Source organism: Alligator mississippiensis, chromosome 1 (genome assembly GCF_030867095.1).
Source record: "Alligator mississippiensis isolate rAllMis1 chromosome 1, rAllMis1, whole genome shotgun sequence".
Taxonomy (NCBI): domain Eukaryota; kingdom Metazoa; phylum Chordata; order Crocodylia; family Alligatoridae; genus Alligator; species Alligator mississippiensis.
This window is the reverse complement of record NC_081824.1, coordinates 483,034,489-483,055,039: the sequence shown is the minus strand read 5'-3', so window position 1 is coordinate 483,055,039 and position 20,551 is coordinate 483,034,489. Positions and strand designations below refer to the sequence as shown.

Genomic DNA, 20,551 nt, shown 5'->3' with positions numbered 1-20,551 from the left:
GCACTGCGAGACGGCCTTTGCCACCACCTTATAGTCCGTAGAAGGCCCTCGTGTGATCTCGCAGCTCTCCCAGGGCCGAGAGGGGGGTGTCATCATCTGCCAGAAGGCAAGTGATTGTACTTTTTTTTGCCCCTCTGCTCCTCCAGGGCATAGAAGAAGCGGGAGCCGAGGTCCATCTCCCGGAGGAGGTGGACTCAAGTGTGGATGAACGCACCGCAGGCGCGGTGGTCCTCCAGTGACTTCACCTCCTCCCGCCTCTCCCTGCACTCTCCGCAGAGGGACGGATTCTGTGGGTCGGTGACCAGGCACCTCTCCAGCTCCAAAAATTCCCACTCCAGCTGCTCTCTGGCTGCCTCCCGCTGCCGGGTGTGCCCCCAGGTGTAGCTGCGGCAGAAGAGCCGGATGCAGATGTTCCCCCCCCATCCCAGCATCTGTGAGGGGAGATTTGAATTAAAGATGAGCTGGGTCTTGGTCTAAAGTTGATCTGAGCTCTCAGGGGGGAGGGAGCCTTCTTGGATTTTAGACCCCAATACAGATGTGTTTGAGTTAGCGATGGTCCTGCTCAAGTGCCCGAAGTAATGTCTCTGGGATGAGCAGAGATGATGCCATAGAACAGCATGGACCAGACTTTAAAGCAGGTGGGCTAATGCAGCTCCTCCTTGGTTTTTAAGGATACAGTTCAGATGGTTTGCTGGAAAAGCAGTCTGCAACTGGGTCCAAAAAAAAAAAAAAATCAGCTTAGAAAGTTTTCAGGGAAGGAAATAAAGAACTCCCAGGAGAAGATACAGATGCCTCAGTATTTTCCTACATTGAGCAATGGCAATATGGATGCAGTCTTCGACTTTTGTATTTCCAAGAGCCCAGGGTGGTCCCCTTATGCCTCTATGGTAGAAGTCAAAGGAAGAATGGCACCATATTGTACCCACTTGCCCCATGCAGGATACAGAGCAGAACAACATCTCCTGCTTTTTTGTTGAATGGCTGGAGCTGGCAAATACCTAGGCATTTACAGCTTTCCAATCTTGCAGTTTTAAGCTAATAGCAAGAGTCTAGGTGGCCTCTTTTGTGACTGCAAAGTTGATAAAAGCTGGGTTCTTGTTATTGGCCTTCCCTTTAAAAAATGCAAAAGCCAGAAAAAATATAGACTGGTGCTTTGAGACTCACTGACCTAAAGGTTCATTAAATTTGAATTTAGGAGCTCCCCATTTCAGAGCGTCTCATTAAAAACAATAGGACCGAAAAAGGCTTTTTAATGTACCATAAAAAATAAAGAAACTGGAAAAAAACGCATGCATGAATAACCATAATTAAAGAATAACCAAGCTCAAAAGTAATTCAGCCATGAATTCAAGGTTTTTTTTTCTTGTCCACAGAAGTGAATACATGAAAGTTAACAGTTCTTTTGTCTTCAGCCAAAAAGAAAACTAAATAAAATATTATTAAAAGATGTTAGCTATAAAATTTAAAAATGATATTTATTATGCAACAGAATCAAATATGATCAGAGAATAATTCTTCCAGTCTTGCCTCAGAGAGAATGAGGGGAGTTTTGAATTAAAGATGAGCTGGGTCTTGGTTTAAAGTTGATCACAAAAGGCTCTCTTTAGCCTGGAGAAGAGTAGACTAATCACCCTTGAGGTAGTTGAAGGCTGAATCTTTCCACTTTTTGGTCTTTTGTCTTGAACAGGACATATTGTGGTCTCTAGTCCAACCCACTGAGAGAATGAGCTCTGGATATGATGACCTATGGAGGTCCCTTCCAACCCATTTTTTTCTATGGTAGGATTGGTTTGTGTGCACTGGATGCAGGACAAACCCAAGGTCCCTGCACTATCATAGGGTGGGGCCTGATCCATACTGCTTGACTGGCCCCATGTGTGGAAATGAATTCTCTTCTGCAAGGGACTGCTTGGATTTCTTCCCAATAAAGTAAATTCAAGGATCAAGGCTGTAGCGAGGCCCATCACACCTGCTCTATGCCCTGACTGTCAGTCCCAGAACATGGGCAACTAGGCTTGAACCCAATCAACAGGATTGGACCCCTCACAAAATGCGGTGGTGGCCATTAAGGGAGGTAAAGAAGGTGCCCCTTCAGCCATTGCAACCAGCGCAATGGCTGAACATGTTCGGCTCTTGCAGACTCCAAGCACGTCCCTGTGGTTTGGCTCCCATGACCATTCATTGTCCAGGACAGTGCTAGGACCCAGGACATGTCTCTCCAATGGGAGGGCTCTCACCAGTAAGCTACAGAGCCATACCCTCTGTTGCACCTGGCCCCGTGAACCTTGCATTATTTCACATCCAGAGATGGGAGCATACGCTAGGCTGGGTGGGGAGGCTCTGCACCATCTCCCCAGAGACTGCTCTGACCACTAGTCCAGAGAGTTTGGACCTGGTCAGGGTGAGGAGGAACTGGAACCCAAGGATCCTCTTGCAGGGTGCCTGCTCTCATCACCACATTATTAAACAACTTTTTGAAACCCAGCCAAGAAGGAGGTGCCCAAATGCTGAGGCCCCTCTGCTCATTCAGAGGACAAATGGAGATGCTTACCTGCAGAGCAGGATTTCAGGCTATGGACCCTGAGTGGATAGCCCAGCTTTGTCCACATAATTATAGAAAATGAGGGTTGGAAAGGACCTCAGGAGGTCACATCTAGTCCAACCCCTGCTCAGAGACAGGCTCCTGTTCTCGTCTGAGGGCTGCAGGGAGGTGAGAGGGGTGGCACTCACAGGGGGTTTCTGGACTGCTCTCCTGAGCGCACAGCTCCCTCCACATCCACCTGCCTCCAGCTGGGTGCCTGCCTCCTCCCTGTAATCTAGCTCTTCAGCTCTCTACTGCCCAGCTGGGAAATGCATCACAATATGATGCATGGGGCTATGAAGGAGAATTGTACCTGTGGAACCAGCACTAGAAAGTGTTATTATTTTCACTCTGGAGATTTCTTTCCCATTGTGAGTTCTGTGGCAGGCCAGTAGGGGGCACTTCTGCATTGAGCCACCCACCTCAGGGAGTCTGGAAGGTGGTCGGGTGCAGATTGCCTCCCTGGGGGTGCCTCACGTCTGGCCAACCCCCTTCCTGGAGCACACCCGCTAGCCTGGGAGTAACACTGCCACCACCCAGGGATGGGCTTGATTCTGGCTCTGTGCACCCTGGGAAACACAGGCTTAGTAGCCCTTGAGGCTACTTGACTCACTTCAAGCACTTGGGGGTGCATCCCTCAGTCAGCCGAACCCACTACTCAGGGTCCCCTTGTCTCCCTTAATCCAAAGCACAAGGCATAATCTAGACCCACTCCCAATAAGTCTCCCACACTAGGTACAAAGGAGAAATTTATTGGTTATAAAGGGTAGGGTTAGAATAGGGTACAGGGTAGAGCAATATCAGAGAAATCCCACAGAGCAAACTCCCATGACTGGGTAGCCTTATATAGCTCGCAGTAACCCAGCTGTGTGATCAATCTAGTTAGATCTCAGGTAGCTTACTCACAAGTATCATCCAGAGGCAGGTGGAGATGCTCTTTCTCTGGAGGCAGGCAGTTCCTTGCTCATGAGTTTTGAGAGAACAAGTTTCAGATAGTCCAGCTCTTCTCTCTCTCTCTCTCTCTGAGTCTTCCTCATGGCTGCTTCCCCCTCCTCCTGGGCAGTCCTTCATTTATATAACCCTTGTGACCTCATTTACCCAGTCCAATGGAGGCCAGGACCTGTTGGCTGTCTGCCCAGCAACTAGTGATTCATTTCTAATCGGTTGGCTGACTGGCAGTTCCCAGCTCCCCAGGGAGCCCAAGCCCCTCACCCAGGTATGTGATGTCAGTCAGGTAGGCAGAAGGAGCAGGTTTCCCCCCTCTCTCAGGAATGTGTCCAGCTCAGGTTACCTAAAGAGAGAGGGTAAGGTGTGTACCCTCTGCTGGGCCCATCTTCTCCCCAAAAACTCTGCTCTATGACAGAAGTTCCTTCTGGAAGAATGTTAGGCATTTTGTACAAAAAAGAAACTCTCCCCAGTACCAAACAAAACGCATCTGGACCTATATAATACAGGTCACGTTCTTAACTGTATCCCAACAAAATAAGTGACAGATTATCATTTGAGAAAACAGACTGACAGTGCTCAATACTTACTTGAATTTCTATGGTATTTATATCTATATAAATATATATAAGATATATCTATATCTATAGATATCTAGGTATAGATCTATACCTATATCTATAGATACACCTACCTATAGATATCTATATCTATAGATATCTAGGTATAGATCTATACCTATATCTATAGATATACCTACCTATAGATATCTATATCTATAGATATCTAGGTATAGATCTATACCTATATGTATCTATAGATATACCTACCTATAGATATCTATATCTATAGATATCTAGGTATAGATCTATACCTATATGTATCTATAGATAGGAATTTTATAGCTATCTATCTGCAGATATAGATATCTATAGTTTGCTTCCTTTCCTTATATATCTATATCTATCTATATATTTCGTAGCCTAAACTGCACGTTTCTTAGTTTACCTCCTGTACCGTTGGGGAGCCGGAGGGCCTGAAGTGAATACAGACCTTGTTGTTAATTCATAGTTGAGGGACAGAGAGATCATTCCTGATGTAAAAGGTCCCAGAGCTACTTCTGGTTTGTGCTGCAGGAAACTTCTTGCCTATATTTACTGACCAGACATCAGTCCATCAGTGGCACTGATGAGCCATTTTGATGACTCTTTCCTGCATCTGCTTGGTCTTTGAACCCTATCATCTATGGTGTGACATGGGTGGGGAAAGCATGTAGAGGTTGGCCAGAAGGATGTGAACATGACGGGGGATGTGGTGCCCAAAGTGGTGCGTAAGCACATTGAAAAAGGCCAGGATGTAGAGCAAGATGATACAGATGTGGGAGCTGCAAGTGTGGAAAGCTTTGAGACATGTGCTCATCCTCTGCACAGTGTTCAGACTCCCTTCCAAGGGCGCCTAAGACAGGACAACGAACACAACATCCAAGATGATGGATACAAAAGGCACTGCTAAGCCACAGAGAATATTGACCGGGGTGTCACCTGGCTGGCCTGTGTCGACATCAATGTGCTTGCAGTAGGTGTGAGGGATGGCGTTGCGTCCGCAGTACGGCAGCTGCTTCAGAAGAAAGATGCATGGGAAAATGATGCAGAAGCTCCTCACCAAGGCAGCCAGCCCGGTCTTCACAATGGTCAAGTGGGTCGAAACAGCCATGTATCTCAGGGGATCACAGATGGCCACGTACTGATCAAACACCACAGCCAGCAGGATCGTGGACTCAGCAAGCCTCAAAGGAGATTTCCCTAGCATTGAACTAGAAAATGACCAGCATCTTGGGCACCGTGGTGGTAGACAGCATGAGGTCAGCAAGAGCCAGCAGGCACAGGAAGAGGTACATGGCATCATCCTGTTTATCATCAAGATGGAGCAAAGCCTCCACAAGCCCATTTCCCAGCACCACGACAACATACACGGAGCAGAAGGGGATGGAGATCCAGATGTGGGACTCCTCCAGGCCTGGGATGCCTGTCAGGATGCACGTGACCGGATTCTGGCTACTGTGGTTGTGGGCTGACATGTCTTGTCTTCTTTTGCATGGCAGCTGGGAATCATGTCAGCCCACAACCATGCTAGCCAGAATCCAGTCACATGCATCCTGACAGGCATCCCAGGCCTGGAGGAGTCTCACATGTCTTCTCTCTCCTCTAACATACAAACTAAAGTAGCATCTTGATTCCCAGCTGCCATGCAAAACTACTGGCAGGATGCTAGCAGCCCTGGGAAGTCCCTAACCACTAGCTACAATTTCCTAGTCCCCCTTCTAAAGCAGCTGGTTCTCATCAGTGCCTGGGGCAGGATTATCAATAAAAGAGATCTGTGGTCTGGTCCATGGGTGGATCTAGTGCTTTCAAAAAGAAGGATGCAGATGGTGTGGCACATCATGCCATGTATCACAACACATATATATTTTTTCCTCAGTTTAAGATCATAGTTAAAGCAAGACTAGAAGCTGTATTACTCAGTGCTAGGCCCCTAGCATATTATTAAAGCAAAAGACCACACGTGTGTATATACTTTGGGTTGTTTTTTTTTTTTTTAAAAGAACAACAAAGTATAGGCACAAACCTGTGATTAGCAAATCAGTGCAAATCAGTCCAATAACATGTTAGTGTAGCATGAGTACTGCAGTCATAATAGTTAAATGCATGTCTGATAATCAGATTCATAAAACAAAATCTATCCTTCATAGAATCACAGACAAACAGGGGAGGAAGGGACCTTAGGGGGGTCACATCTAGTCCAACCCCAGCTCCAAGCAGGACCAGCCCCAACCACATCATCCCAGCCAAGGCTTTGTCTAGCTGGGCCTTAAAAATCTCCAAGGATGGAGATCCCACCACCTCTCTGGGTAACCTGTTCCAGTGCTTCACCACCCTCCTAGTGAGAGAGTTTTTCCTAATCTCCAACCTCAACTCCCCTTGCTGCAGCTGGAGCCCATTGCTCCTTGTCCTGCCATCTGCCCCCACTGAGAGCAGCCCAGCTCCATCCTCTTTGCAACCCCCTGCAGGGAGGTGAAGGCTGCTATTCAATCCCCCTCGGTCTTCTCTTCTGCACACTACATCAGCCCAGTTCCCTCAGCCTCTCCTCACCAGTCCTGTCCCCCAGCCACACAACCATTTTCACTGTCCTCCACTAGACTCTCTCCACCTTATCCACATCCTTTCTGTAGCGGGGGACCCACAGCTGGGCACTGAATTCCAGATGTGGCCTCCCCAGTGCTGAATGGAGGGGAAGAATCACTGCCCTTGGCATCCTGGGCTGCATTGGTAGGAGTCTAGCCTTCTTTGCAATGAGGGCACACTGCTGGCTCCTGCTCAGCTTATTTTTCAGCTTCTATTCAGCCTCCAGGTGGGAAAGAGCACTGGTTTGGCAACACCTGTGAAACAGCCAGCTCCTGTCCCAGTTTCACTCCTGGTGTAGATCAGGACAAACCCAGTTCAGCTACAAACGGCCCTGATCCCCGCTGTGCTGCAGAAGGCGATGGAGCTGCAATCTAGTGAGGCTTGCCAGCCACAGGGCAAAGCAAGCTCTGAGCAGAGCCATCCTTGGAGCACAAAAGCAGGGAACTGGCTTTAACAGGATTAGGCCTGTAAGGATGCTGTCTATGGCATCTCCCCTCTGAATAGGGCTGAAAGCCAGGTCCTTGTTCCAATTGCAGCATGAATCTCGGGGTGCTCAGAGCTTAGATCCATTAGACCACTTGTGTTGGACTCCTACATCTATGCAGAAGCCCTCATATAAGGGGCTTGCTTTTGAAATCCTTGCCCTTGGAGAACATAATATTTCATATTTCATTCCTATTTCATAGGATAAGTGACAATGCTCTGCATGTGCGAGTATGGATTTACCTGGAGCATGCAGGGATCCATCATTTGTAAGTGAAAAAATAATAAAAAGAAGGGTGTAGGCGGCACAGCTGGAAAAGCTCCTACCAGTGAGGAGGAGGAGAAGTCAATAAGTCATGAGTAGCTTTCTGCAGCATGAATCACTTCAAAGCGAGTCATAGCATGTAAAATCACTGCTCTGTGGCATGGCTCAAGTTAAAATTGCACTTAGCAAGATTTGAAAAGGAATCGGTCTGACTGGTGCTGGAGACTGACTGAATGCATGGTGGCAACAGACCTGGGTGCAGTCAGGCCTCTGCACTAACAAATAAATATAAAGAGCTTCCTTAGTTTTTTAATGCAATTCAGGATCACCAGAAGAGCATGTTCAGGGCACTTTTTTTTTTTTTAACGGTACCTCACAATGCCAAATGCTCCAGAGAAAGGTGTCTGTGGTCCTCTGCATTGATTTCAGTTACAGCATCCCAGTCTGGATCTAAGTAATCTAACAAAGTTACAAACACGAGTTAGATCTCGTCTTGGACAAGAACTTAGCTTGGACAAGGGCAGGTTTGGAAGGGAGCTCAGTCCTTTAACTCCAACCTTTAATGCTGTCTAGAGAAGGGAGCTTAGCGGCTTCCACTGCTCCTGCCTCATAGCCTACAAGAGCTTTTGCACCCAACAGTACCCACAGAAATGGCCCTCCAAAGTGCCACTGTCCATGTACCATGTCGTGATTAATTGTATTGCCTTCTGGACTGAGCATTTTACCCAACCTTCATAAAGCATGTCCACTACCAGCTCCTGATCTGATGGGCAAAACCCATTCAAGGCTTGTGTCTTACCTGGGTCCATGACTGTCAGTGAATCTGGGATGTTGTGGGTCCTTTGGTCTGGAGGCCCTGGCTTTCAAGGTCAGGGCTGCAAGAAAATCGTGCCCTTGTTAAACTGAGGGGTGCAAAAATTGTTTGCAAAAATCATCCTGCTGCACGGGGCCTCAGCCCACCCCTGGCACTGAGACGGGTTACCTATGCCAACCCCAATGGGTTGGGGTTGGCATCAGTAATTGGAGAATTTCCTTTCGTGGAGGTCTTTAAGAAGAGGCCAGTTACCTAAGTGAGCCTACTTGTTGCATCTACTTACTCTGATATAATAGGAAGTTTCCCCAGAAGGTTTAACCTGAATTTACCTTTCCATAGGTCATGCTCATTGCTGCTTGTCCTATCCTAAATGATAAGGGAGGATGGTTGTCCACCAGCATCTCTACCGCAGCCTGCCAAAACGTTTGCAGATGCCATCATGCACCATCTGACTCTTTTCTGTTCCTCCTGGCAGAGCATGTCCAGCTCCCTTCCTCGTTCCTCATCGGATGTGCTGTCCAAACCCCTGACCTCCTCGGGACCCTCTTCAGCGTAGCCACATCCTCCTCAAAATGCAGTGCACAGAAATAAGGCTCGGTGCCTATTCTGTGAACACCAGGGGCTGTCTCATCCAGCAGACAGAGCTGAGCATAGGACCCAAGAAACTGTAAAGAAGTGGGGCTGGAAGGGAGCTCCAGAGGTCACATGTAGATGGAGGCAGGATCGGCCCTGTCCAAACCAGCCAGACACATCCATTGTCCGACCTCTTAGCAAAACGACAGCTTTTTGAGCAGTGTCAGGCTTGTCGACCACCTTCTGCTTCTGTAAAAGGTTGTTGTTATATGTCTTGGTTCCCCTGCTTTACCTGTGGCAGCACCAGACATCCCACCTGATCCTGGGTCCCCACTACAGAGGGAGGCACCCCCCCCAGTCTGTACTAATCTGACCCTAGGGAAAAAATCCTTCCTGACCCCAAAAAGTTAGAGTAAAGTTATGTCTGCACATGTCAGTCATGCCCCTGGCTGCACGATAGCCATATTATCTACTTCATTGCATGCCCAGTCTGCTGTCCTGTGGCTTCACGGCTATTGGTACTGGATGTAGCTATCCTTAGCGCCGCACAGCCTTGTATGTGCCAGGCTGTTGTGGCATTGCTACTGCTATTACATTAGCCTGGTGTGCCTGTGCTAGCATGCATGTACCCTCCAGGCCCAGGAAGAATGGCGCTGGGGGGAAAGGCACAGCGGAGGATCCTGGTTGCAAGGCTCAGCTCTGCAACATCCTTCCTGAGAGTCCCTGGGCATGTCACTTTTTTGTGGCTGTTGCCAGGCCTGCATCCACACCAGCTGGGGGAGGTAACACACAAAAAGGGCAGTTGTCACATACCAAAACTTCTGCCTAAGCCAAGTTTGCACCATGCTGCTGTGTTGTGTTGGTGAGGAGGTGTGAAATGTTGGCTTTGGTTATTTGGGAAGGTAACACCAGAGTGTCCATTAGGCACAGCAATATTGGGAGAGGCTCCCTAGTGTCAACAAGGCCCATATTTGATGGCCAGTTTTTGGGGGAGCCCATCCTGAGGCAGGGTGTAGTCACACCCGGGCTCACTTTGGGGATGCATCTTCTCAGCTCTGAGCGTATAACTGAAGGCCACATGGTCTCTTTCTCTTCCTTTTACAGGTTTCCCAGGGACGGGGAGAGACAGGAAAGCACCTGCAGAGGTTCACTGCTATCTTAGACCTGGATTTTCAGTGTCTTCTGGGGGCTGGGTTTTTCCAGGTGCTGAAGTAAATGTTGGGGTTGGGCAAAGGATGGACAGCCCAGCTTGTTAGCTGGTAAGGGCAGACTTAACTAACACCAGGGGGTAAAAAGAAACAATAGTAGTACCAGGCCCAGGCACTCGTCTCAGGTGTCTCCGAGGTATTTAAAGTGCAGAGCCCATCCAGGGATCGAATTTGAAGTCTCTTGGCAGTAAGGACACGATCTGATTTAACTTTCCAATGAGAGCCAGCCACAATCATGGTAACCTCCTCCCATTCCCTTTGCATAGTAATCCCCTCTGCTTTAGCAGTCGCACAGAGTCAGGTGAAGGTATTCATTTATTGCCCAGAACCTCTTTTCAGCTACAAAACCTGCCAATCCAGTTACCCCAATACAAGTTCATCTTGTTTCCTGATTTATTGTTTACAAAGAAAAACAAATAAACACATAAATCCCCCTTGGCTTTAATGTTGCATACATACAATTACACTAAAACAATTTTAAAACATTTTTTAAACAGGCTGGGGTCTGAAATAAAATAATTAAAAAAACCCCGATCATTACAATAATCACTTTGAAAAATTAAAATATTCCATTTGTGGGTCAAACCAGCCCTTTTAGGGAACTTTTTTTGGACTTGCAGTGACCAGTGCTTTGCAAACCATGCTCTCGTTTTGGCTCGCTGGCAAGACCTGGGCAGAGGACCCAGACATTGGCCGTCCATCACATTGGAAACCCTGGCACGGTGCCTTACTCTTGGTCAGTGGCAGGACTAGGGGGGGTGAGAGGAACCCTCCCCCAGGCACTGATTTGGACAGGGCAGCAGGATGATGAGTTGACCCCTGGAAAGCTGGTGTGGTGGAAGCTGCAGCCAGGGTTGCAGGGGGAGCCAGCATCATGGCAGCAGGAGTTGGGACCTCTTTCTGCCCTGAGACCTCTGCTCAGGGTCCCAAAACAGCTGGTTGCACCTCCTGCTCTTAACCAAAAACCTATTGCATGTTGGCAGAGCCCTAGAAAATAAGAACTGCAATTGGGCAAGGTAGACCTGTGGCTTGTTACGATGTGACACAGGAGACTGATGGGGCCAGAAAGCCAGTGCTGAAAGGGAGAGTGAACTGAATCTGACTGGGGCTTTTTTTCCACTGTGCCCATCTCTCTTGCACCCTCCAGCATTTAAGATCCAGGCTTTCTGGCTCAGGGAGCCCATAGTGTGGTGCTGCTCCAGCTGAGGATGGGACCCGGATGCTGGGGTTGCCAGGATGTCATGATTGATCAGGGGTTTGTAATAAAAGATCCTGTGACTTCAGAGGGAAGCTGGCAACTATAAAGGCACCATTAGAGTACAACCATGTAAAAGGAACAGTGCCCTGGCAGAGAGAGCCTCATGTTTGGACTCAGGGCCAGCAATGAGATCACAGGTTCCTGCCATCTGAACACGGGTGAGACGTAGGGCACTTTTGCACATGGATGTATGATGCACAGGTGTCTGGAGCAGACAGACCAGGCCTGCAGGAGACAAGTGTGGTTCCAGGGAGGTGTCAGGAGGGAGGTAGTAACAGTGTGGTTTGCATTGAATGGGAGCTGAGTTTGCTCAGTGCAAACCCAGCTCCGATCCAGTGCATCTCTGAGCAGAGGGCTCCCAGAGATGCACTGGATCAGAGCCGGGTTTGCACTGAGCGCAGGGCTCCCAGAGATGGACTGGTTGGGAGCTGGGTTTGCACTGAGCGCAGGGCTCCCAGAGATGGACTGGTTGGGAGCTGGGTTTGCACTGAGCGCAGGGCTTCCACAGATGCACTGGATCGGAGCTGGGTTTGCAGTGAGCACAGGGCTCGCAGAGATGCACTGGATCGGAGCTGGGTTTGCACTGAGCGCAGGGCTCGCAGAGATGCACTGGATCGGAGCTGGGTTTGCACTGAGCACAGGGCTCGCAGAGATGCACTGGATCGGAGCTGGGTTTGCACTGAGCGCAGGGCTCGCAGAGATGCACTGGATCGGAGCTGGGTTTGCACTGAGCACAGGGCTCGCAGAGATGCACTGGATCGGAGCTGGGTTTGCACTGAGCGCAGGGCTCGCAGAGATGCACTGGATCGGAGCTGGGTTTGCACTGAGCGCAGGGCTCGCAGAGATGCACTGGATCGGAGCTGGGTTTGCACTGAGCACAGGGCTCCCACAGATGCCCTGGATGGGAGCTGCGCACCAGTGCAGCTTACAGTGCTGTCCAGTTCCCCGGGTCCCCAAAGGCAATGGTACCCCAGGATGCAGTGGCATGCATAGGTTTTGCACTGACAGACTCAGGGCCAAAGATACTGTGCAGAAACCAGGGGTGGCTATGTCTACACTGGGGTAAATGCTTTGTGTGTCCATATCCACAAAGGCCCTGTGTGCTTGGGAGTGACCCCCATCAGCGAACCTCTGGGGGCTGAATGCCCTGGAGGATTCGGGGCTCTTCCATTTCTGGCCGTGTGCTAGCCTCGTGCATAAGCTGGGAGGTCCTGGGAGAGATCTCAACAAGGAGGTCCTGGGAGAGATTTCCAGCAGAGACAGCAGAGGGGCAGAAAGCGACTTGCATTGAACTAGTCTATGAAGCACAAGGCATGACAGGCCTGGAAAGACCCTCTGGGTCCTGCTGTCTGGTCTTGGGGCTTCTGTGCAAATCTGCCTCTGTAGGGACACAGGGCATCTGCAATAGCATACTGCCAAGAGCTCAACACCTGGCTCAAGAAAGGCTCAGGAGGCCCCAGGTAGAGGCAATGCCTCAGCAATCAGTATGATCCTATTTGGGGCCAGGAAGGGATTTTTCCCATGATCAGATTGGTAGCAATGAGTGGAGGGGTAGCCAGGACCATGCAGGGTTGGTCCTAGCAGGACCATTGGCCCCATCCCCAGCCTGGGCTGCAGCAGCACCCAGCATCTTTTGGGAGGCTTAAAACCCCCTGACACATGGAGCAGAAAGGGGTGGGGGGGCAATTGGCACCGCCCAGAAACCTGGGAAAGTGCCATAGCAGAGCACGGGCATCGCTAGGCCTAGATCATCCCTGACCAGTGCCCGTCCAGCCTCTCCTTGAACCCCTCCAGTGATGGAGAGTGTGTCCCCCGGCCCTTCCCTGGCACCTCTGCCTCCCTGCTCTAACATCATCATCACTGTTTTGAGCATGGGAAACCCTCCTCCTCTTGCACTGATCCCCAGGGTCTGAAGAAAGCCACGCCACACGCTGTATCATGGTACGCACTGCCCTGCTTTTAGCGCGCAGCATTATGACAGGCAAAAGGAACGTGTTACAATATCTTGCTGGGTGGCTGGGGCTTTGTTAGCATCTCAATCGCGGCATCGATTTCTCCTTCCGTATCAATCAGGGCCTGCAAATTGGCCTCGTGGTCCTGGAAGCCCATAGTGCTGAGCTGGGCCATCTGGTGCTCGAACCTGACCTCTGGTGTCTGCTCATCCATACTCTCCGGGCTGTCGCTTTCATCCCTTTCCGAGCTGAAGCTGACGTCTTCCTCAGACATGCTGCTGCGGGTGGAGCTGTCCATGGACTCTTGTTGCGGCTCCATGCCTCGCTGGCCCAGGCCTTGGATGAAATCCGGCGCTTCCACCAAGAGCGTATGCAAGCCTAAGAGAACCTGCAAGAAAGCCGGCACCGCTCGAGGGTTCGTCAGCACGGCGGAGATATCGGTGTGCTCCAGCTGCTGGGGCAGCAGCTGCATCTCTTCTAGAGGCCGAGGGCTCCCGTCGGTGCAGGAGAGCGGGTCGCTTCTCAGCATCCTTTGCGCAGGGCCGTTGGGGTTGGCCAGCGCGCTGCCCAGGTTTTGCATCAGCTCCTGGTTGTCCGTGAGCTGCTGGACCATGCCCTGAATGCCCCCGGCACGGGGCACCCCAGCACCCGCTGCGGGGCCCAGATTTAGCACGACCAAGTTATGCCCCGTGTGCTCGCTTTCACCCCCATTCCCAGCCTCACCGGCCTGGAGGGACTGGGGATCCCACGGGTTTGGCAGAGGGTGCCTGTTCTCAGTTCGGGCCGGCACGCTGACCCCGCCGGAGGGGGGCTGTCCTTGCTGCGGTGCAAAGGGGTCGCTCTCAAATGGCGCTTGCTCTGCCTCCAGCATGGGCTCCTCCACGTCGTGGTAGAGCTGCTGCAAGGTGCTGTAGCCGCCCGGGAGGCTCTCGAGGTTGCTCAGGGCTCGGTCGTTGCTGCGGACCATCTCCTGCAGCGTGGCTGGGTGGCTGGCAGCATCGAGTATTTCCCGGAGGAAGCTGGGGCTGCTCAAGAGGTGCCCGATCAAGGGGGTCCTCTCGGCCAGCTGCTGCACCCGCTGGTCTTCCAGCAGGAGCTCCCTGACGAGGTCGGGGTTGGCGAGGGGGCTCTGCACCATCTCACCCACCAGGTCAGAGATGAAGGCATCCTGATCTTGGGCCTCACTGAGGAGTTCTGACACCTCCATGGGGTCCAGGCCCAGCAGGCTCAAGCCCGTCACCCCAATGAGGAAACCCATCAGGAAGGGGCTGCTGTTGATGGTGTTCAAATCCAGGTCGGTGTGGACGATCTCAAACAAGAGGTTCTCCATGATTTGGGCCACAAACGCCTGGCTGGAGGCCACCACATGTTCCAGCTGACTCTGCAGCTCTGGTGCATGGGTCAGGCCCAGGTGCGGCAGGTCCGTCGCACCCCCCGGGGACAGCAGGCTGGAAGCGCCGCCATTTGCAAACAGCCCGGTAATGGTGGGAGCATGGGGATATTCTGCGGGGCTGTCCGGCGGTCTCTTCTGCGCCCGGATGACCAGGTGGACGCTGGCTCCGCTGTGAACGCTGTGTTGGCTCAGCGTGTCCTGGTCCTTCAGGATCTTGCCGGCGAAGATCAGCACCAGGAGCTCAGCGGGAGCCTGGAAGCGCGGGGCGATTTCAGCCTTGAAGTCCTGGATGGTGCTGCTTTCGGCCACTTCGAACCGCTCCTTCTTCTTGAGAGTCTTCACCGTCACCGTAATGCAGCTGGGCTTGGTGATGGCAGCTGCCTTCTTGGGCCCCGGCGTCCGTCTGCGGCCGGACATGGCAGCGTGGAGATGGGAGCGCAGCGTTGGTAAGAAGCAGAGGTGACGGGAGGAGACGGGGAGCGATGAGAGGCAGTCTCCTTTGCTCTTGCTGCGCTGGCTGCTGGCTCTGGCCAGGGAGCAGTGGGATGGGGGCGGCGACCTCCTTCCCCCGTGGTGATGCTGGAAGCCGAGCCCCGGGCGCACATACCAGCCAGATGTTGCCCAGCTGTTGAGCTTGCTCACCACCTGCCAGGCTCCCTCATGTCCCCTCTCCTGCTGCTGCTGCCTGCCCATGGAGAAACTCTGCCCTGCCTGCCTGGATGGACTGTGACATCACTGCTGATGTCATAGGGCAGCCACAGTGGTAGCTGGCACCTTGCTGGAAGCAAGGGCAGGGATCACCCACTTCTGGTGCAAGCTGGGGTCCAGCCATCTCTCAACCTAATACACGTGTGCAATGCTTATATGTGTGCAATGCTTATAACCATGGTGCATGCAGGGTTATCCTTCACCGTGCGCCCAGTTATAGACCTGCTGGGTCTCTCTGCCCTCCTCGTGCCGTCCTGCTCCCAGGCATCTCAACAGGAGCAGCCTGGTTCATGCCCTGCTATGCTGCTCCCATGGGCGGATCTCCGATTTTGAAAAGAGGATGAGTTATTCAGTTTATTTTTCACTGGAGAAAAACGGGTTGTGCTATAGATGATGCCCCTTGCCATCTGTTTGAGGCCTTGGGCATATTAGGAAACTCGAGCTTTCCTAATATGCCAGAGGCCTAAGATGGAAGCAAAAAAGAAATAGGACTTTGTTGGAAAGAGATCAAAACAATCTGCAGGGCTGGGAAATAGGAGTTTCATGGCCTGGAGCAGCGTACAGACAGCAGGGCACTGGGACAGATAGCTTGATTGGTGGGACATCTGGGCCATTAAGAAGAAGAGAGGGTCGTTAACACCTGTGAAATGAAGAGCTTAGAAAGGGTCAGGTGGATGATTGATTGATAATACACCATGAAGTCAAGTGTTTCCCTCACTGATGCCAGATGAGGTGTGCTGCTGTCAGTGCCAGTCAGTTGGCTTTCAACTTTGGGGGGAGGAATCAAAAGGGGGTGTGACTGCCCCGCTGCACCCCCCTGGAGCCACCCCTGGCTGCTCCCATCCCAGCAAAGCAAATCCCTCTGGAAATCCCACCCTGCTGTCCTCGCCAGGGTCAGCGGGGCAGGCCTGGCCCCTGTCCCTTACTGCAGCACGAGGTCTGAAATGCACCAGACCGCTCCATGCATGCACCTAGCACCAACGTCCACCCCCCTGCCCCTTCCACTCCCAAAAGCTCCTCTCCCAAAACTGCAAGGCAGGGCACTGCTCCGCAGCGCAGGGTGCCTGCATCATGGGTCAGGGGCCGGCCACCCTCGGGTGCAAGCCAGAGGGAGCAGATGTTGTTTGCTCTTGCCAGCCTGTCTTCTCAGCCCTCAAAGCAGCTCTTCCCTCCCTCATGTCCTCAAGGAGGGTAATGGGGGGTCCTGCCACCCCGCTCTTTGCTTCCAGTGCTGTTACCATCAGGAAAACGTCAGCACTGGAATTAATATCTTTCTCAATCTGGCTTTTTTTTTTGTGCATGTTATTAAATGACTCTTGTGCCTGTCTTCATTACACTGAGGTCGGCATGGAAGAAGCAGGGAGATCGGGGCCCAAACGCCTTGCTTACACCCAGTGGAGAAAGACCATACCCACCTTCATATTATTGCTGAGGAAGGGAGAGCAGCTCTTTTTTCTCTTCCCCCCCTCTTAAGTCCACATTTGTTTGTGAGAGCTTGCCTAATACAAGAGTTAAGTATCTAGATATGTGATATCCGTGGCTCCATTTTCCCATCTATGCAGGTAAGTGTTGTAAATGGCAAACACATTCAGAAAAATCCAGTAGTCGGATCAGTACGGATGAGGGGAGAAATGGGGAGTGCTGTGTGTAGACGATTTACTGAGGGTTGACCTGGCATCTATTTTGGCCTTTCAAATAGGGATGCTTTGCTGACAACTGAAAGACTACGTGCCTCAGCTTTGGGTGAGGTCTTGCCTTAGGAAATAAGTTTGCTTCCTGTTCACTCAGCAGGGGGGAAAAATTCAAGTGCACTAGATACAGTTCCCCTAAAGTTTGCAGAAAAGTGAACTCTTCTGTCTGTACCAGTCTGATGCTGATGCTGCACTGGGGGTAGGAAGGGATTTCTCCCCTGCCCTTGCTCAGTCTGACCCCAAGCGGAGGGGCAAGACCCTCCAGCCAGGACCCTGTAGGGTTGGTCCCAGTAGGAGCATTGGCACAGCCCAGCCTCATCCCCAGCCTGGGCTGCAGCCATCCCCCAGCGCCTCGTGCGGAGGCTTAAAACCCCTCTGACACACATTGCTGGTTGCCCCTGCTGTTAATCCCTATAGCAGAGCACCAGCACCTAGACCATCCCTGACCAGTGGCCATCCAGCCCCTCCTTGACCCCTCCAGTGATGGAGAGTCCACCCCATCCTTGGGCATCTGTTCCACAGCTTCCCTGCTCTGACACGGAAGAAGTTTTTCCTGTTCTCCAATCTAAACCTAGTTTGATGCAACTTCAAACCACTGGTCTGTGTGCTCCTCTCTGCAGCAAGGAGAAGGGATGCAACTTCAAACCACTGGTCCTTGTGCTCCTCTCTGCAGCAAGGAGAAGGGGTGCAACAACGCCCATAATTAAGTAAATGATCTCACGATTCCTGGACAAATGGTGCTGCATAATGGAATATTATTATTGTCACAATGCAGGCCCTTTAACTAATGGAGAAAGCACTGATGTCTCAAGGAAGCAGCAGCTGCCCACAGCCCGGTGCCCCACACTGGCTTTTGTTCATCAGACTGAAATCCCAGCCTGCAGTCACACATGTTACGGAAAGGTCTCTCGGGTGGTTGAGCTGAATGCTTCTGCTTCCCCGCTGCTGTGCTGGTATCTCCTGGGTGGCTTTCACAGCTGCCCTGTGCCCTGCCCAGCCCACGTGCATTTGCAGGAGGGACCTAATCCAGCTCCTCCTGAAATTTGACTTCAGGAGCGGGGAGATGCTGAGGGTCGGTCCCAGGAAGAGCTTGCAACATCTGCGCCACGTCCGAGACCCGGTGCCTCTGCTCGGAGGCTGCTGTTACCGGGCGTGATGGATCGCCCTGGGCCAGGCTCACGACCGTGCAGCTGAGAGAGCTCCCGGCATTTCCCAGGCCCCACAAACGGGGCGTGAGCCAGGGCAGCAGCACCGGCGCTTCTGCCACCAGCGTCTGCAGGCCCTGCTCGATCTGAGCCCAAGCATGCATTGCTTTGGGGTTGCACACGGCCGCCAGCATCTCGGGGCTCTGGCTCTGCCAGAAGACGCTGGGCAGCCACGGAGGGACTTGCTCGGGCGACGGCGGGCCGTTCTCGGCCGCCAGCACGGCCCCCTGGGCGCTCTGAATCAGCCACCGCACCATACACTTGGTGTAGCAGGAGCACAAATTTGCAATCAGCTGGGGGGTCTCGGCGATCTGCTGTGCCAAGCTCTGGAGCCCCCCCAGGGGGAAGGTCCCAGCCCCGTGTCCAAGACTGGGGACGGAGCAGCTTCGGCTGATGGGGCCGGAGCTGCAGCTGACGACGCTGCTCTCAGGGTCGCCGTAGGTGCTGGTGCTACAAATGCTGGTGGCGCTCTGGGACACGGAGGGAGGAGGCGAATGGTCCCAGGCGTCGACGCAGGGGAGCAGCCCGTCCCTCGCCACCTCTTCCGCAGACGAGTTCCTCACCAACAAGGCCAACGGGCCGCGGCCCAGGGGGTCGGGGGCGGCGCCGAGTATCGGCTCCGGGGGCTCCACGTAGGCACCTCTCAAGGGATTGTCCCCACCTGGGATGCTCTCGAGGCAGCTGGCGGCCTGGTCCGGACCCCTCGTGTCCGGCCCGGTGTCCGGGTTCCTCACCATGTCCAGCATCTCCCGCATCATGTCGGTGTCGTTCAGGACGTGGCCGATCTCGGGGATCTGCTGGGCCAGCTGCTGCATCTGCGGGTTGGCCAGGATCAGCTGCCGCATCAGCTCGGGGTTAGACAGCATGCTGTGGATGAAGAGGTTTTCCACCGTCGGCACCGCGGCCTCCGCGTGGGGCCGCAGCGGTGGCTGGGTCTGCAGCTCGGTGCCCAAAGCCTTTGCCTCCAGGCTCGCCGGACTTTGCCTGACCAAGTCGTAGGCGCTGCTGGCAGGGGAGGTGTCCAGGGACGACATTGGGGCCGGGGTTGCAGCTCTGCACAGCACCAGGTCATCCTGGGACCTCTTGTGCGTCCGGATGACCAGGTGCACGGTGATGCCGTCGTGGATCCCCCATTGCCGTAGTGTGTCCTGGTCCTTCAAGATCCTGCCCATACAGACCAGCACCAGCTGGCTGGTCTGGCAGTGGAAGTGCTTGGAGATCTCCTCCTTGAACTGCTGGATGGTGTTGTTCTCCGGCACCACGAACTCCTCCTTCACCCTGGGGGTCTTCACCGTGACTCGGATGATGTGTGGGTTAGCCGCGACAACCGGGCAGGCGATGACGCTCTCTCCGCTCTCGGCCATGGGTGGCTGGGCTCGGGGAGGCGTGGACAGCAGGGGCACGGGGCAGGGGGGACGATGTCACGCTATTGGTAGTATTATCGGTGTTCTTGGTTGCAGGAGGGTGGCGGGAGCTGAACGGCTGGCCCCTGCCCTGCCTGGAGCCACCATCCGCTCCCAAATCATGCAAACCAGCCCCCCTGTCTCCTCCCAGCCCCAGCTATCTGAGACCCCAACAGCTGCTGCTGCCCTTCTTCCCCATGCCACATCCACCTGCACCGACTATGACATCGGCGATGACATCGTGCACAGCAAGAAGGATGTCAGAGCAGGCGCCAGGCTGGATTTGCCTCTTGCCCTGGTGTAAACCAGGAGTTGCTCCAGAGCTCAGGCAACCTCAGCCCTCATGGGATGGATTCTCCCCAGCTTTGCTCCCTGTGTCCACGACTGGGCACGTGGATTTGTAGCGCTCGGGGACCACCGTATCATCCAGTCCCACATCCTAGGGGCATCATCCGAATCATGTTTCGGAGCCACGTCTCATTCTTCAACAGTCTTTTAAAATGCAGACAGGGGTAGACCCGTCTCCCACTCTCCGCCTCTGCAAAGGTCCAGAAGCGGAGGAAGGGAAGTTCAGAGGAGAGGGTGAAGGGACATGGTGGCAGAAGCAGTAAATCATAATAAGGCTACGGTGAAGCGATCAAGGCCTAGCAAAGGGAAAGGTCAGCCCGTTGGTTTGAAGACCTCTGACAGACCTCTCCCCTTCTCACCCACTCTCATGCATGTATTCACATGAAGCAAACATGACGCACGTGTCCACCTCGCCACGCTTCGCTATCAAAGGCACGCTTTTACCTGACTTGGTGTTGAGGCCAAAAGAAGTATCCCAGCTTCCAGGAATAATCCCACCAGGTGTTGGCCAATAGTGCACTGCATGCAGAGTCCTGTTTAAG

At 52.7% G+C, this 20,551-nt stretch overlaps 2 protein-coding genes and 1 pseudogene across 2 annotated transcripts; all 3 read right to left on the bottom strand.

Annotated features, from left to right (window-relative positions):
- Positions 1-4,765: 4,765 nt before the first annotated feature.
- On the bottom strand, positions 4,766-5,603 carry LOC109281929 (olfactory receptor 52B2-like; annotated as a pseudogene).
- A 7,642-nt stretch (positions 5,604-13,245) lies between these two features.
- LOC102565580 (ubiquilin-1-like) lies at positions 13,246-15,354 on the bottom strand. Its single transcript, XM_059727067.1, has one exon. It carries the CDS (start codon positions 15,345-15,347, stop codon positions 13,305-13,307), a length of 2,043 nt encoding a protein of 680 aa, XP_059583050.1. The 5' UTR covers positions 15,348-15,354; the 3' UTR covers positions 13,246-13,304.
- A 2,483-nt stretch (positions 15,355-17,837) lies between these two features.
- LOC106739845 (ubiquilin-1-like) lies at positions 17,838-19,834 on the bottom strand. The gene has a single exon (XM_059727063.1). It carries the CDS (start codon positions 19,620-19,622, stop codon positions 18,075-18,077), a length of 1,548 nt encoding a protein of 515 aa, XP_059583046.1. The 5' UTR covers positions 19,623-19,834; the 3' UTR covers positions 17,838-18,074.
- Positions 19,835-20,551: the final 717 nt, after the last annotated feature.